The 17524-nt window shown below is 47.0% G+C and overlaps 1 protein-coding gene across 2 annotated transcripts in view; it reads left to right on the top strand.

Annotated features, from left to right (window-relative positions):
• LOC129840235 (partitioning defective 3 homolog B-like) overlaps nt 1-17524 on the top strand; it is a 182941-nt gene that overhangs the window by 161850 nt on the left and 3567 nt on the right. For both annotated transcript variants that reach the window (XM_055907954.1, XM_055907955.1), the window contains one exon: nt 10915-10991. In XM_055907954.1, the coding sequence (XP_055763929.1) occupies nt 10915-10991 (77 nt within the window). The remainder of the gene's footprint in view (nt 1-10914; nt 10992-17524) is intronic.

The following is a 17524-nucleotide window of genomic DNA, read 5'->3' as shown; positions in this document are numbered from 1 at the left end:
CTACAGATTTAAAATTAGGAATTTTTCATGCGAGACAGGAGTCAGGATTTTGAGTTTCAGTGGGATTGGGACTGGATAGGAAAATAGCCTAGGCTCTATGTAAGGTTGAGAGTAAAATAATACACTTGATTTAAGCAACATTATTGTATGTTAAATGTTTCTGGTCAGTGTTAGATGAGCAAATGAATAAATGAGCTACCACCTCCACTTGTACAAATGTACAGACGGAGACTCAGCTAACAAAATCACATTGATTGAGTGGCTAAGTGAACATTTTATCATAAAAATGTAATTGTTTATGACAATATTTTTTGGGGGACAGTACCATACTTCGACGTCCATGGTTCTAGTGATGGGTCGTTCATGAACCGAATCGCATTGGTGAAAGAGCAGTTGATTTGGCTCCCTGATTTGCGTACTGTTACTATTGCTTTTTTTTTTTTTCTGTGGATAAGTTACAAAATAATTCCCTAAAGAAAGTTTGTTTTGAAGTGTCTGTCCTATATCTGAGAGATACAAGACAGATCAGGAAGCTGTTTGTATATTTTTTAACACATTTAACCCCTTTTTTTGGCACTAAACTACTTACATACTGAGTGTACTAAACATTAGCAACACCTTCCTAATATTGATTTGTAACCCCCCCTTTTTTTACTCTCAGAACAGCCTAAATTCGTGGGGGGATGGACTCTCCCCCTCTTCAAAGGGGGTTACACTCTAGACCCAAACTGTTGCAGACCTATATCTATCCTACCCTGCCGTTCTAAGGTCTTACGAAAGCCAAGTTAACAAACAGATTACCGACTATTTCCAACCCCACCGTACCTTCTCCGCTATGCAATCTGGTTTCAGAGCTGGTCATGGGTGCACCTCAGCCACGCTCAAGGTCCTAAACGATATCATAACTGCCATCGATAAGAGACATTACTGTGCAGCCGTATTCATTGGCCTGGCCAAGGCTTTCGACTCTGTCAATCACCACATTCTTATTGGCAGACTCGACAGCCTTGGTTTTTCAAATGACTGCCTCGCCTGGTTCACCAACTACTTCTCAGATAGAGTTCAGTGTGTCAAATCGGAGGGCCTGTTGTCCAGACCTCTGGCAGTCTCTATGGGGGTGCCACAGGGTTCAATTCTCGGGCCGACTCTTTTCTCTGTATATATCAATGATGTCGCTCTTGCTGCTGGTGATTCTCTGATCCACCTCTACGCAGACGACACCATTCTGTATACTTCTGGCCCCTCTTTGGACACTGCGTTAACAAACCTCCGGACGAGCTTCAATGCCATACAACTCTCCTTCCGTGGCCTCCAACTGCTTTTAAATGCAAGTAAAACTAAATGCATGCTATTCAATCGATCACTGCCCGCACCTGCCCGCCCGTCCAGCATCACTACTCTGGACGGCTCTGACTTAGAATACGTGGACAACTACAAATACCTAGGTGCCTGGTTAGACTGTAAACTCTCCTTCCAGACTCACATTAAGCATCTCCAATCCATAATTAAATCTAGAGTCGGCTTCCTATATCGCAACAAAGCATCCTTCATGCTGCCAAACATACCCTCGTAAAACTGACCATCCTACCGATCCTCGACTTCGGCGATGTCATCTACAAAATAGCCTCCAACACTCCACTCAACAAATTGGATGCAGTATATCACAGTGCCATCCGTTTTGTCACCAAAGCCCCATATACTACCCACCACTGCGACCTGTACGGTCTCGTTGGTTGGCCCTCGCTTCATACTCGTCGCCAAACCCACTGGCTACAGGTTATCTACAAGTCTCTGCTAGGTAAAGCCCCACCTTATCTCAGCTCACTGGTCACCATAGCAGCACCCACTCGTAGCACGCGCTCCAGCAAGTATATCTCACTGGTCACCCCCAAAACCAATTCTTCTTTTGGCCGCCTCTCCTTCCAGTCCTCTGCTGCCAATGACTGGAACGAACTGCAAAAATCACTGAAGCTGGAGACTCATATCTCCCTCACTAACTTTAAGCACCAGGTGTCAGAGCAGCTCACAGATCACTGCACCTGTACATAGCCCATCTGTAAACAGCCCATCTATCTACCGCATCCCCATACTGTATATATTATTTATTTATTTATCTTGCTCCTTTGCATCCCGGTATCTCTACTTGCACATTCATCTTCTACATATCTACCATTCCAGTGTTTAATTGCTATATTGTAATTACTTCGCCACCATGGCCTATTTATTGCCTTACCTCCCTTATCTTACCTCATTTGCACTCACTGTATATAGACTTTATGTTTTTTTTGTTGTTCTACTGTATTACTGACTGTATGTTTTGTTTATTCCATGTGTAACTCTGTGGTTGTTGTATGTGTCGAATTGCTATGCTTTATCTTGGCCAGGTCGCAGTTGCAAATGAGAACGTGTTCTCAACTAGCCTACCTGGTTTAAATAAAGGTGGGAGTAAAAAACAAGGGGTCAAAAGCGTTCCACACGGATGCTGGCCAAATGTTGACTCCAATGCTTCCCACTGTTGTGTCTAGTTGGCTGGATGTCCTTTGAGTGGTCGACAGCTTGATACACACGGGAAACTGTTGAGTGTGAAAAGCCCAGCAGCGTTGCAGTTCTTGACACAAACCGGTGTGCCTGGCACATACTACCCTACCCCGTACAAAGGCACTTAAATATTTTGTCTTGCCCATTCACCATCTGAACGGCACACATACACAATCCATGTCTCAGTACGTCTCAAGGCTTAAAATATATATAACCTGTCTCCTCCCCTTCATCTACACTGATTGAAGTGGATTTAACAAGTGACATCAATAAGGGATCATAGCTTTCACCTGGATTCACCTGGTCAGTCTAATAAAAAGAGCAGGTGTTCTTAATGTTTTGTATACTCAGTGTATACTTCCATTCATTTGATTTTTTTAAACTGGTACCGGGTTACCTTCAGGCGAGTCTTTTGAGGCTTGTGGGCCTTTTGAGGCTTGTGGGCGTCCTAGTCGCAAAACTGCAAACTCGCCCATCTGGCTCTCTAGGCAAATGCTACAATTATTTCAAGTATTTCAACCTAGGTCTGCTTTCGCCTTTCTCTCTCTCGTTCTCTCCCTTCTAAGCTCTTCTCATGTCAGCGTGTCTATTGGACACGTTGGTATAACTGAGTGCCCAATTGTAGCCCCCCTTTCACGTTTCACTGATCATAGTCTCCCTCCCTTTCCTAACTATGCCAGTCGCTCAGTTATTCCTGGAGTATTATACAAAGACTAACTTCTAACAGACCCATATAATTACATAAGCTGCAGTATAATTGAGAAGTTCGGCCTAGCCCAAATCAAAAGTGGGGACAAACGCTAGCCTTTAATCCCAATAGCTATAGGCTGTAACTGCAGCCGGTTGGGACAGTGGCCCTCGCTTCAGCCCTGAAAGGGGGGGGTGTTGGCTTGATTCAGCCACACCTGTTGCTGACAGCTGTATAACATCGAGCACATAGCCATGCAATCTCCATAGACAAACATTGGCAGTAGAATGGCCTTACTGAAAAGCTCAGTGAATTTAAACGCGGCACCGTCATCAGATGCCACCTTTCAAATAAGTCAGTTTATCACATTTCTGCCCTACTAGAGCTGCCCTGGTCAACTGTAAGTGTTTTTATTGCGAAGTGGAGCAACAACGGCTCAGCCGCAAAGTGGTAGGCCACACAAGCTCACAGAACGGGACCGACGTGTGCTGAAGCGCGTTGCGCGTTAAAATCGTCTGTCCTCGGTTGCAACATTCACTCCCGAGTTCCGAACTGCCTCTGGAAGTAACGTCAGCACAAGAACTGTTTGTCGGGAGCTTAATGAAATGGGTTTCCATGGCCGAGCAGCTGCACACAAGCCTAACATCACCATGGGCAATGCCAAGCGTCGGCTGGAGTGGTGTAAACTCGCTGCCATTGGACTCTGGAGCAGTGGAGCATGTTCTCTGCAGTGATGAATCACGCTTCACCTTCTGGCAGTCCGACGGACCAATCTGGGTTTGGCCGATGCCAGGAGAACGCTACCTGCCCCAAAGCATAGTGCCAACTGTAAAGTTTGGTGGAGGAGGAATAATGGTCTGAGGCTGTTTTTCATGGTTGGAGCTAGGCCCCTTTGTTCCGGTGAAGGGAAATCTTAACGCTACAGCATTCAATGACATTCTAGACAATTCTGTGTTTCCAACTTTGTGGCAACAGTTTTGGGAAAGCTCTTTCCTCTTTCAGCATGACAATTCCCCCATGCACATACAGAAATGGTTTGTCGAGATCGGTGTGCATGCACTTGGCTGGCCTGCACAGAGCCCTGACCTCAACCCCATTGAACACCTTTGGATGAACAGAAACGCCGACTGCGAGCCAGGCCTAATCGCGTGACATCAGTGCCCGACATCACTAATGCTCATGTGGCTGAATGGAAGCAATTCCCTGCAGCAATATTTCAACATCTAGTGGAAAGCCTTCCCAGAGAGTGGAGGCTGTTATAGCAGCAAAGAGGGGACCAACTCCATATTCATACTCATGATTTTAGAATGAGATGTTCGCCGAGCAGGTGTCCACATACATTTGGTCATGTAGTGTATTTTAATTGCACTGGAGACCAAAGGGTCTGTCCAAAGAGAGTCTGGGACCCTGCACCCCAGACGAGCAGCATTAGAGCTCAAAGTTAGACCTATGCACAGATCTCGGATCAGCGTTCTTCCCTCACATCCCAAGCCATAACCATAAGAGGGTATAATGACAAATTGAACTTAGATCAGCATCTAGAGACAATGTCATCTTCAACCCTCGATCTGTGTCATCAGTGGCTTCTTTATTCTGTTTTGTTTCTAAGTTTTGTCGGTGGTTTAGCTAGCTTACCTCACGTTGGCTTTGGAATGGCTTTTGATATTTCCTTTTTTCTCCTGTCCGCTCTGAGGTTTCTTTGATGAATGTGTTTGCAGACACCCTACATGTAATGTGCAATACACACACACATATTTTTTATGTGTCGCATCAGTTCTCTCAAGAGTTTTCCTCCACACTTTTCAAAGTCACAATAAGTCATTCCGAACACGGAACCCCCCTCTCCTCTCCGTCCTCGTTCCCCCGCGCCTCCTCCTCATCCCCAGACACAAAGCGCTTCACTTCTCTTCTTCTCTTTGTTTTATGTCGGTTCATTCTGAATTCCGTAAGCGCCGTCCCGACTAGGTTATCTCCGACGAAGGCTACTGGGACTGATTTGGGCCTCTTTATCCCTGAGGCTTGTCTTTGACCTACAGGAGAGTGTGTGTGTGATCTGTTTGCAGTTTAAACTGCAATCAAACACCATCCCCGATTCCCCGCACTCTCTCATTCCCTTGGGTTGGGACACATCACCTCATCACCTTTCCCTCAGTTTTATTTTTCATGGGAGGTGTGTGTGTGTGTGTGTGTGTGTGTGTGTGTGTGTGTGTGTGTGTGTGTGTGTGTGTGTGTGTGTGTGTGTGTGTGTGTGTGTGTGTGTGTGTGTGTGTGTGTGTGTGTGTGTGTGTGTGTGTGTGTGTGTGTTGAGGTCATCATAATTTCCCATCTTTAATGTTGGCAGGCTCCCTGGGGGTGCATTCTGCCATGACTTGACAGAATACTATAATGCTCATAGAACTGGAACCACTCTATGTGAGTCTAGACTATGGGGGACATTTTTCTCTCACAAACACACGCGACGTGAGCAAACGCACCGTACCATTTTAAATAGACGATACTGCAGCTCACCTGGAGCCAGAGAAGCGGAAATACCCCTTTCCTCACCACCTCCACCAAAATCATTGGTCAGTCCCTTTATGGATTTTCCTCTCACCCCTACCTTTGGAATCAAAGTTGTAACCCTGAACACGAGGAGAACACCACTCAAACCCACGGTTGCCAATACTTCCTCCTGGAGATCTACCTCCTGCAGGCTTTTGCTCCAACCTAATCGAGCACAGCTGATTCTACTAATCAGTTGCTCACCAGGACCTTGAGGACCGGTATCCAAACCAGCTGTGTTACGACAGGATTGAACTAGAACCCTGCATCCACATAGCTCTCCAGGGAAGGGCTTCTTCAGCCACCCCTGTCGTCGAAAAGTCAATCAGAGGCCAATAGGACAGCGCACCCCCCAAGGGCTACAATCAAGTTCATACGAACCTCACCCTACCCCTGCACCCACCATCCCACCCCAATTTCCCAAAACAAGTCAATATAATTACAAGCCGATTGTGCCATGTACTTGCACTGGTCACGCTAGCGCTCCGTTCCACTCTGTTTGGAAGTAACCTTACATGGCTGTAAGGGGAGGCATGGCTGGGCCCCAAATGAGCCAGTCTTACCATCTGCTGCTAACTGCTAACAAGCTCTGGGAGTGTTTAGGGGGCATTGGGTGGCACGGGCCTGCATGACTGTAGCAGGGAAGCATCAAACAGACCAATACCACACGTACTGTAGGGTCGGATTGGCCAAACATGGGGGAGAGATCCGCAGAGTGAGAGTTAATTAGAGACTGACTGAGTGCAGTTTGTTCGTTTTACAAAACACCAAGAGCACCATGAGCACAGTTTGAGTTAGTAGCGAGACACAGTTTGAGACTTCAGTCCCCCTGAAAGCCCCCACCCTCCTGCCACGGCTAAAACTATTCCCTCAGTGCCAGTTTGTTTCCCGAGCGGAAATCAATGGAATCTCATTACGGAAAATTATGAGGAATGGCAGATATTGGATGGATCTCGCTGCTGCTGCTTCATGCCAGCCGACTGCAGGCGGGCGCGTCCGGTGCCAGCGGGAGGGGGTTCAGGGGATTCGGCGGAGGGGGGTGGCATGTGCCAGGCGCCAGGCTGTGATTCCTCACTGAGAGATGCGACTAATTAGCATCAGAGATGGATGGATGGCAGACAACAAAAGCAATTACTCTTTTCAAAAAGAGAGGGAGCGAGAAAGAGAGGCTCAGAAGATTTTTTCCCCCCCTCTCGTACCTCCGTTTTACCATGAAAGCATTGCTCGTATTTTATGTCAAGACATTCAGGCCCTCGTTTGAGGCTTATTGTACACACGTGACTATAAATTGCGAGGAGAGTAAAGTGCTCCAGGAAATTCATTTCCTGTATATGCACCGTATTTTTGATGAATGCGACAGCTGGCTTTAACTACTTGATTGGTGTGTTTTTGCGGCACACTTAGTGGCACTCCAGACGCTTAGTTTTCTGGAGAAAAGGAGCAAGAAAGGGTGATTTCTCGAGCTTGAAGAATCAACTTGTCCTTTACTCAAAAGCCCCTGTTCTTACTGTGTGGTTCTCCATTGGCTATGACGTTTGTCTTTTACTGTGAAGAAAAGTAGTCCGGCAGTCTGTAGTCCGGGTCAAATGTGAAGCGTTTTAATATCATACGACAAAAGGGTCGTCCATGGTGGGAAGAGCGGGCTGCCACATTGCACTCTTAACTCTCTCAGTGCAGGAGGGAAACCCCAGCCTCTCACAATGCCCCGTGGGCTGCTTGTGGCCTGGCCTCAGCTGCTTAGTGTGTCCAGAGAAAGTCTGGTCCTCTGTAAGCTACCCTGCCTGTAGAACACATTAACACTGCCTCTGCGATCCACAGCAACACACACACACACTCACACGATATCACCAGGCTCATAACCAAAATGTCTGAGTTTTAATAGGAAACAAAATGTTATATGATCTTCTCTGTTTTGTCTCCAATAGTTGTTGGAGAGACTGCCATGAATATAATTTGTCTGCTCGTATGTGGTTAATTAAAATTCACGGAATCTAGATTTATACTCTACACCGTTGCCATGGTGAGCAGTTATGCCCCGGTTTGTGCATGTGTGGGTGTGGGTGGGTGTGTGTGTGTGTGTAGGATGGAGATTGAGGGGTCAGACAGACTCCAGGAAGTGTTAACCACCACCACCCCAGAGGAGTCCAGGCCTTTGGGCACACACACACACACACTTATCAACTGTTCACTATTCATAGAGACTGACAGTAACCCGCTCAATAGCTACAACATGAACAAAATGATCATGTTATATTCTTGTTTGATAGTCCACTAGTAGTCCACTGGCCAATGATCAAATTCACCCCTCCAACTCTGTTACTAAAATGTTTGGAGTGAATTTCGGCTCTCTATGCAGACATTCTCTCTGTCCTCTCTCTCTTTTCTCCCCTCTCTCTCTCGTTGTCTTTCTTTCTCTCCCTCTATCTTTCCTTCTCTGTCTCTCTCTCTTTATCTCTCCCTTCCCACTCCCTCCCCTTTCTCTGCCCCTCTCTACCCCCGCTTTCTCTCTCTCTCTTTCCCTCTTGTCTCTTTCTTTCCTTCTCTCCCTCTTATCCCCCCTCTCTCATCCTTTCTCTTCCTCTCTCCTCCATCTCTCCCTCTTCCCCAGAGACACATATGACCAGACTTAACATGCAACCGAGCGGCTCTAACCTGAGCTCTGGCCCCCGGCTTACCGCTCTCCCTGGCTTCGTCCCAAATAGAACCTTATTCCCTATAGTGCATTACTTTTGACCTGGGCCCATAAGACCAGCTCATAGAGCACTGTTCAAAAGTAGTGCACTGTGTAAGGAATAGGGTGCCGTTTGGAACGTGGCCGACGAGACAAATGGCACACAGCGACTACAGCCATTACCCCGCACCTCTTTGCATAATGCCTTTAACCTTCACACAAAGATGGAGCGGCTCAATACTCAATACCCAAATGGCCTACTCCTCGGCATAATGTGCTTTATGCTCATGGTTTACGTCTAGCTCGAGACATGGAGGGTTTCTACGTACATTTCCAGAGGAGAGTAGGCTACGGGTATGGCGGTATGGTTAGGAAAGCCTTGTCGTAGCTAGTTACAGTTGCAGCCAAATACAGTATATTGGCACCCTTGCACTTTTGGTAAATAATTCCCCATTTTTTCTTAAGTAAGTTGGGAAAAAAAGGATTGGTCTCCACACCTTATTGGATTTTCAACATTGGGGAACCAATTACATTTTTGTACATTTTTGTATACGATTTCAATTACAATTATTGGCACCCCAGAGCTACCAAAAACTAAAAATGATTCATTCAAATTAAAGAACAGCCTCCCGACAATCAAACATTGGGGAGGTTCAATAATGTTGCCTTGCTGTCTCTGGTTCTGGAAGCCTTCAACGTGTGCAAGACAACATGAAATCACCCAATTATCAAGGTGTTTTGGAGTGCAATGTTCAACCCAGTGTCCAAAAACGGTGTCTCTGTTGAAGTGTGGACGCACGCACCCCTCAGCCCAGCCCGTTTTATAAATTGATAATATACCGTACCAGTCAAGCGTTTGGACACACCTACTCATTCCAGGGTTTTTCTTTATTTTTACTCTTTTATACATTGTACAATAATAGTGAAGACATCAGAATTATGAAATAACACATATGGAATCATGTAGTAACCAAAAAAGTGTTAAACAAATCTAAATACATTTTATATAGCCACCCTTTAACTTGATGACAGCTTTGCACACACTTGCCATGCTCTCAACCAGGTCCTCCTTGTTGTCTTGGTACCACAAGGCCAGGTCTCTGACCTCCTCCCTATAAGCTGTCTTGTCGGTGATCACTGTTCACTGTTGTATCATCTGCAAACGTAATGATGGTGTTGGAGTCATGCCTGGCCGTGCAGCCATGAGTGAACAGGGAGTACAGGAGGGGACTGAGCACGCACCCCTGAGGGGCCCCTGTGTTGAGGATCAGCGTGACGAATGTGTTGTTACCTACCCTTACCACCTGGGGGCTGCCTGTCAGGATGTCCAGGATCCAGTTGCAGAGGGAGGTGTTTAGTCCCAGGTTCCTTAGCTTAGTGATGAGATTTGAGGGCACTATGGTGTTGAACGCTGAGCTGTAGTCAATGAATAGCATTCTCACATAGGTGTTTCTTTTGAACTGGTGGGAAAGGGCAGTGTGGAGTGCAATAGAGATTGCATCATCTGTGGATCTGTTGGGGCGGTATGCAAATTGGAGTGGGTCTAGGGTCTCTGGGATAATGGTGTTGATGTGAGCCATGACCAGCCTTTCAAAGCATTTCTTGGCTACAGACGTGAGTGCTACGGGTTGGTAGTCATTTAGGCAGGTTACCTTAGTGTTCTTGGGCACAGGGACTATGGTGGTCTGCTTGAAACATGTTGGTATTACAGACTCAGACAGGGAGAGGTTGAACATGTCAGTGAAGACACTTGCCAGTTGGTCAGCGCTTGCTCGGAGTACACGTCCTGGTAATCCGTCTGGCCCTGCGACCTTGTGAATGTTGACCTGTTTAAAGGTCTGTCTCACATGCTTCGTAAACAACAACAACAAGGTGTAAACTAACAGTGAAATGCTTACTTGCGGGTCCTTTTTCAACAATGCAGAGGTAAAGGATCAAAAGAAATATTAAATATAGTGACACGGAATAAATATACATTGAATGTGTTGTGGGATGTGGAGGTAAAGAGCTCTCTTCAGGGGATTACATGTTTTTGTCGTCGTCCCCCCCCCCTCCACTAACCATTACTACAAACCCTACACCGCCCTTTTTTTTACAAGGACCATGGGGGCACCTAAATTGAAAAATGGAGGCACACGTAAAACAATATTTGAGCTATTAAAGCTAGAATCCTTAATTTGTCTAAATTAAAATTCCTTGTCACCCAGCAAAATATGTAGGTCAAGTGATGGTGGGGGTAGACAGACAGGTATTTGTAATAACATTATTTGTCCTGTCTCAATTGACTGTAGGCTACAGCTACAACTAACCAATATTAACTCTTACCTGTATAACTAACGCTAACCCTTATATGAACCCTAACAGTAAGCCATCCGCAGGCTTAGCCAGTGACGTTGGGGGGGGGGGGGGTAGACAGAGACCGACAGACAGGTGTGTAATAATAACATTAACCATTATGCGCCTGTCTCCTCTACAGATGGCCGTGAGAGGACCTGATCCCGGCCCGGCACCCCGCTATGAGGACGTGGAGCGACAGTACGCAGCCCACTCCAGGTAGGCTGTGTGTGCCTGTCAAGGTTGGGCTCAATTTGAAATGAAGGCAGTTCGTTTCAAGAAGCACATTTGAATTACGATTCAATAATAGAAAAAAAAATGCATTTCTTATTTTCAATGACTTTACAATAAATTGAAAAAGAAAAGCTATTTGAATTTTTATTCAGAATTTTATTTCAAATCACTTCCTGAATTGACTGCCTTCAATTTTGAATTGAGTCCAACCCTGGCGTGTGTGTCTGTGCATGCAAATCTGTCTGTCTGTATTCTTATCTGTTTTAGGCCACCATCAGCACGCGCACGCACGCACACACACACACACACACGGCAGCAGAGCGAGTAATCCTCTTTAGAGCTTATAATTAAATCTGGAGTGTTTGCCTTGGGAGAGCCTCTCATCCCGGGAGTAGCCCTGATCAGCTCCTGGGAGACAGAAAGGATCGACGGTGGATGGGTCCTTTCTCTGTGCCACAGAGGTCCACCTAGATTATGCATGAGCCCGATGCGGTTCTGTGCAGCTCAGTTTGTAGAGCACGGCCCAAAGCCAAAGTCGTGGGTTGGATTCCGGCTGGGACCACCCATACGGAAATGTATGCACGCTCTACATTATATTATATAACAATTACCATGTTACTCTATCCGTCTGGCTCAACATCCTCATGTCAAATGTCACTTACACACATGCACACATGTAGACTTGTAGTATCTTCTGTAACATATACTCAAACACTCACACGCTCTTTCCCCTCTACCCCCCACACACTCTGCTGTGTTAAAGTCCACCCAGCGCTAACCAGGAGAACACACCCCATAGATGGGTGCAGTGTGGTGGGCCTGGGAGACAACCAGAGCACACAGTGGAGCGGTGCGGAGAGAGCAGTCATTTCACGGGTTATTGCTCCGGCTGATATGAGGGGCACCAAGGAGAAGGGAGTGGAGCCACACTGACTGAGATGCACTATAACTAAACAGAGCATAGACTGACAGGAGCAGTGTGACTGATTGGGTCTGGAGAACTGTCTGTTCTAGACTGTGAGGTAATGCTAAGATTATGCTAACACATGTCTGACGAACTCACGGTGACTCGCACTCGACCGGCGTCGAATCGCAGGCGGTTAAATGAACTGTCGAGAGAAATGTCCGAGCTGTCGCTTAGCCCCCCTCTCTTCTGATTTTAGTGAGAGGTGTCAACCCCACAAGCCTTTGTTCAAGTCTCAGTGTGAGACGACAGTACACAGAGTGACAGGGCATTAAACCGCTGGTGGGGAGCGCCACGTTTTCAGCGCCAGAAGAAAGAGAGAATGAAGTGCCGCACGCACTGCCTCCGAATGATTCATTCCTAACCTTGTACGGTTGCGCTCTTGTTTTGGATGTTCACTCGAGGATGAAACACAAGCCCTGTACCCCAGAAACACTACATCTCCCCGAAGCGTCAATACCAAGACGTGGGGACCTAAATTTATTCCTGGAATTTGACAAAACAAAGAGAGAGAGATTGGGGGAATATATTTCTGGATTTTGGAGGGGGACAAATACAGAAAGAGGGAGAGAGAAATAGAGTGGGAAGTGAAATAACTGTGTTTTTCAAACCGAGCTGAACTTTGCTTCGAGATCCCCCCGGGCCCAGCTCATTGAAAGCCATTTCCTCTCAAATGAGTGTGTCTCTGCTGTGCGGCTGTGTTGCATTAGCATACATTTGGCCTGTCTTTTGTGAGGAAGGAGCCGACACTGGCTGTGTGTGTGTGTGTGGGGGGGGGGGGGGGGGGGGGGGGGGGCTGCATGTCTGGAAGTCCAGTGCCTTAGGGGGGAATGGTGGTACCCCTCTATTCTCCCCATCCCAACCCCTGCTCCTGTAGTGGGGATCAGCTTTTCCCTAGACTGGGGTTTTGGTGATGGGGGGGACAGGGAGGGAGAGGGGAGGGAGAGAGAGGGAGGGGTAAAACACACACACACTCTATCCCATATGGAGCACATTAAGGTCATTACTGTTCTGAAGCACTGGGTCATGGGCTCCACGGCTCAGCCCCAGGTTAGCCAATCAGAACGGCCCATGACCCGTAGGTGATTGGATTAGACTGCTGATCTGGGGTTGTGTGCATGAACGGTGGTCGCTGGGCTCATAATTGTGTGATTTAATGTGTAGCCGGTGGCCAGTGCTTCAGATGGAGGACTGATATTACCCTCATGAATTAGGGTGTGTGTGTGTGTGTGTGTGTGTGTGGTCTGCATGGCACATTTAACTCCAGAACTACTGTAGTAATGTAAATGTCTTCACAAAGTGCAACGCTACGCCATAAACCAGAAGGGTTGTCTGTGTGTCCTCCTCAACACCCGAGGTCCAATCTGACCACCCCTGACTTTAACCTTCCCTGGTCTCGTCTCAGTCGTTTTGTTCCACGACACCTACAGTGTCTCCGACCCCCTGATCCGCGGTCTCTTCTCTTCTCTCCTCCTAATGATCCGGGATTGGAGCTGTGTGTGTGCGTTTTCTCTCTCGTGAGCATGGCTTAGCTCCCCGACAGATGGCCACGTCAGCACTGTATGTCACTTGAACAGGTGCATGCTGGGCAAATGTTTGATCAGCGCATGAGGCATTGGTCTCTCACTAACCGCATCCCTTCTCGTTTCAATTCAGATCATTTCAATTCATTGACCTTTTATTGGCCATGCTAAGTACTTGTAGGGTTCTCAGACCCAAGAGAAGAGTTAAACAGTAGACTTTCCGTCCCGTCTTCCTCATTCACCACGCTCCTAAACGCGGGACATGATCCGGCGCTGTATGTATCAAGCGTCTCAGAGTAGGAGTGCCTTATGATCACAATGAAAACAAGTACATGGACAGGGGTGAACTGATTCTAGATCAGCACTCCTCCTGTGAGAAATGTTGTGAATATGGGTCCTGGTCGGTTCTTCAAGTCTCTGCGGAACCTGTTAAGAAGGGATTTGACCTTATTTGTTTGACGTCATGGCAGTATGTTGCCGTTTCGGTCCGGAGTAAATGCAGGCCCGCTAACTTTGTTTTCGATGAAACCGAGGGGCCCGTAATGAAATCAGTGTTTTGGAAATTAAACCGGTTTAGCCATTAGGCTTTCATAAAGGCATTATGTGGGCTCTGGCTGCCTGGAGAGCTCGCGCTCTTTCTGTTTCCCTCTTTCGGTCTCTCCCTCTCCGACAGTCACCGAGGCAGGCACAAGCATTTTTGGGAAACTAAATCATGACCTTATAAATAAAACAAAGGGTGTAAACACGCACTTTGAGTGAATGAGTCATCGACTGCTGACCAATGAGGTCACAAAACAGACGGAAAGATCTAGTCAAGGCTGACAATGTGTTTTAGATCTGAACCAGTTGAAGTAGGTGCAGTTCAATCTGGGAAGTTTATTTTTACCACTTAGTAATTGGCCACCAGAATATCTGATAGAATTGTTGATGCTGTTCAGTCTCATTTTAGTCCGTGTTACTCCTGTGTAAAGGTCTCAGTGGGATACTGTGTGTAATTCACACTGTACTCACTATAGAGTAGACGGAGCGATGGCAAACACAGAGATATTTTGTGCGTGGCGGTGTGCATGCTCGTCTGTGTGAAAGCCCTCTCCCCAATGTTTATCTAGCCTGGTTTGATTAACAATAACCTCTCTCTAAAGCAGCCTTTATCTGTAAAGGGATAGTTTGAGATTTTGGCAATGAATACCTTTATCTACTTCTCCAGACTCAGATGAACTCGTGGATACCATGTGTATGTCCCTGTGTCCAGGAAGTTAAAGGTGGTAGTTTTGCGACTGGAGCAATGAATAGAAATCTACGGGTGTCTAGTTCTGGGGAAGTAGATAAAATGCCACGTTGCCAAATATCCCTTTAATGTGAAACTAGCCTGGTCTGGCCTCTGTCTCTAGCACTCAGCTTGCCATGTGTGTATGTCTATCCCTCCGTCTGTCTGTTATTTTGGAAAGTCCATAGCACAAACTGAAACATTCGCACGCATACACACACTTATGCAGATTGTCAGTAAGTGCTATGGACCCTCCAGAGAATTGGTTAGATCCCCTCCAAGCAACCTCTCCGTGGCCTCCATGGCTGCTAGCTACCAGCTGTGTTCCCTCCCACCAATGGAGTTTATTGGGGGTCAGATAAGAACCACAGGGCATAATTATCCTTCCGTTTCCTTGGGCAGGTGCAAATAGTCCCCCCCTCACTCACCAGGGCCAAATTCCTCCTTGTCGTAAGGTGGAAACTATGCCCAAATGTCATTGCACGCACACACACACACACGCACGCACGCACGCACACACACACACACACACACACACACACACAGCACATAGACGCACACACACAACACGCCACATAGACACACAGACCACATGAACACACAACCCACCACACACACACACACACCATCTCCCCATTTTCAGGCCACATCTCAAGGGCAGTTTGCATGGTATAGCATGTGTCCCAAAATGTAAATAGCACCCTATACGCTATATGGTGCACTACTTTTGACCAGAGCCTTATGGTCCCTGGTCAAAAGTAGTGTGCTATATAGTGAATAGGGTGCAATTTGGGATGCAGCTATAGAGTGGTGACAGTTGAGAGGTGTGAGTCAGATTCATTACATGACATGTTATTGGTAGCGTTCACTTGGCCCATGTGGATAGGATCACACCTCCCTCTGTCAGGTTGTATTACATGTGGACACCTGCTCGTCGAACATCTCATTCCAAAATCATGGAGTTTGTCTCCCCTGTGCTGCTATAACAGCCTCCACTCTTCTGGGAAGGCTTTCCACTACATGTTGGAACATTGCTGCTTCCATTCAGTCACAAGAGCATGATGTTGGGTGATTAGGCCTGGCTCGCAGTCGGCGTTCCAATTCATCCCAAAAGTTTTTGATGTGGTTGAAGTCAGGGCTCTGTGCAGGCCAGTCAAGTTCTTCCACACTGATCTCGACAAACCATTTCTGTATGGATCTCCCTTTCTGCATGGGGGAATTGTCATGCTGAAACAGGAAAGGGCTTTCCCAAAACTGTTGCCACAAAGTTGGAAACACAGAATCATCTAGAATGTCATTGTATGCTGTAGCGTTAAGATTTCCCTTCACTGGAACTAAGGGGTCTAGCTCGAACCATGACAATCAGACCAAGACCATTAATTCCTCCTCCACCAAACTTTACAGTTGCAGTCAGGCAGGTAGTGTTCTCCTGGCATCGGACTGCCAGATGGTGAAGTGTGATTCATCACTCCAGAGAACGCGTTTCCACTGCTCCAGAGTCAAATGGCAGCGAACTTACCACCACTCCAGCTGACGCTTGGCATTGCGCATGGTGATTTTAGGCTTGTTAGGCTGCTCGGACATGGAGACCATGAGCTCTTCAGTAAGGCCAATCTATTGCCAATGTTTGTCCATGGAGATTGCATGGCTGTGTGCTCGATGTTATACACCTGTCAGCAACGGGTGTCACTGAAATAGCCGAATTCACTAATTTGAAGGGGTGTCCACATACTTTTATGTATATATAGTGTATATTACACACCTTTCACATACACTCACAGACACACACATGCACACACATATACATACCCACATACACACACACATCCATTATACTGACATACATTTAGATACACATGTACATCCGCCATCACCTTTACACTCACACACATGTAAACATGGAGTTTGAAAAGCCCTCGTTGTGCCCTCCTCTGTCTATCTCTCCTAGAGTTAGTGAGAGTAGAGCTCGCTGTCCACTCACAGGCGTGCTCAGTGTTGACGGCTCTGCACCTGTTGACTGTGCGTCATAACAAGTCGTGTATGTGCTTCCCGTGGGAGATCTCTGGTGTGCGGGACAGTGGACTAGGCGTGCCAGACATCAACAGCATGTGCTTTATGTAGACCTGGTGCCCCTATGATGTCACTAAGGGCCAAGAGAGGCGATAAGGCGGGAGAGGAAGAGGGCGAGAGATGGAGAGAAATGAAAGCCAGATGTTTCATCACTAGTGATTAGCAGCCGGCCAGCGGGGGTTTTGAGGGAGGGGAGAGCACCTGAGCCTTCACCCCAGGTCAAGGCCTCCGAAACAGGCTTTCACCTCCACATCCTCCTCCGTCTTCCCACTAGCCTAAACATCTTTCCACCAGCTTACAGAGGCCAAATCTGCCCTGAAATGACCCTTTCACAGCATCACATCTATTTATCTATCCCTCTATCTGTCTCTCCATCCAGAGATTGAGGGATGGCTGGATTGATGAATAGATGGACATGTTATTGTCCTCAGCGGATGTAGAGCTGGTGGGTGGGATGTGGTTTATGGTCATGTGTGTAATGCCACCTTGGGGAAGTGTGTGTGTGTGTGTGTGTGTGTGTGTGTGTGTGTGTGTGTGTGTGTGTGTGTGTGTGTGTGTGTGTGTGTGTGTGTGTGTGTGTGTGTGTGTGTGTGTGTGTGTGTGTGTGTAAGTAAAGCAAGTTGGTATCACCATTGCATGTATGAAAATGTACGGGAATTTACCAGTGCAGTTTCCCCTGTACTATCACCTCTAT

Source organism: Salvelinus fontinalis, chromosome 41 (genome assembly GCF_029448725.1).
Source record: "Salvelinus fontinalis isolate EN_2023a chromosome 41, ASM2944872v1, whole genome shotgun sequence".
Classification (NCBI taxonomy): Eukaryota; Metazoa; Chordata; class Actinopteri; order Salmoniformes; family Salmonidae; genus Salvelinus; species Salvelinus fontinalis.
The sequence above is the reverse complement of the archived record's forward strand: the minus strand, read 5'-3'. Positions and strand labels throughout refer to the sequence as shown.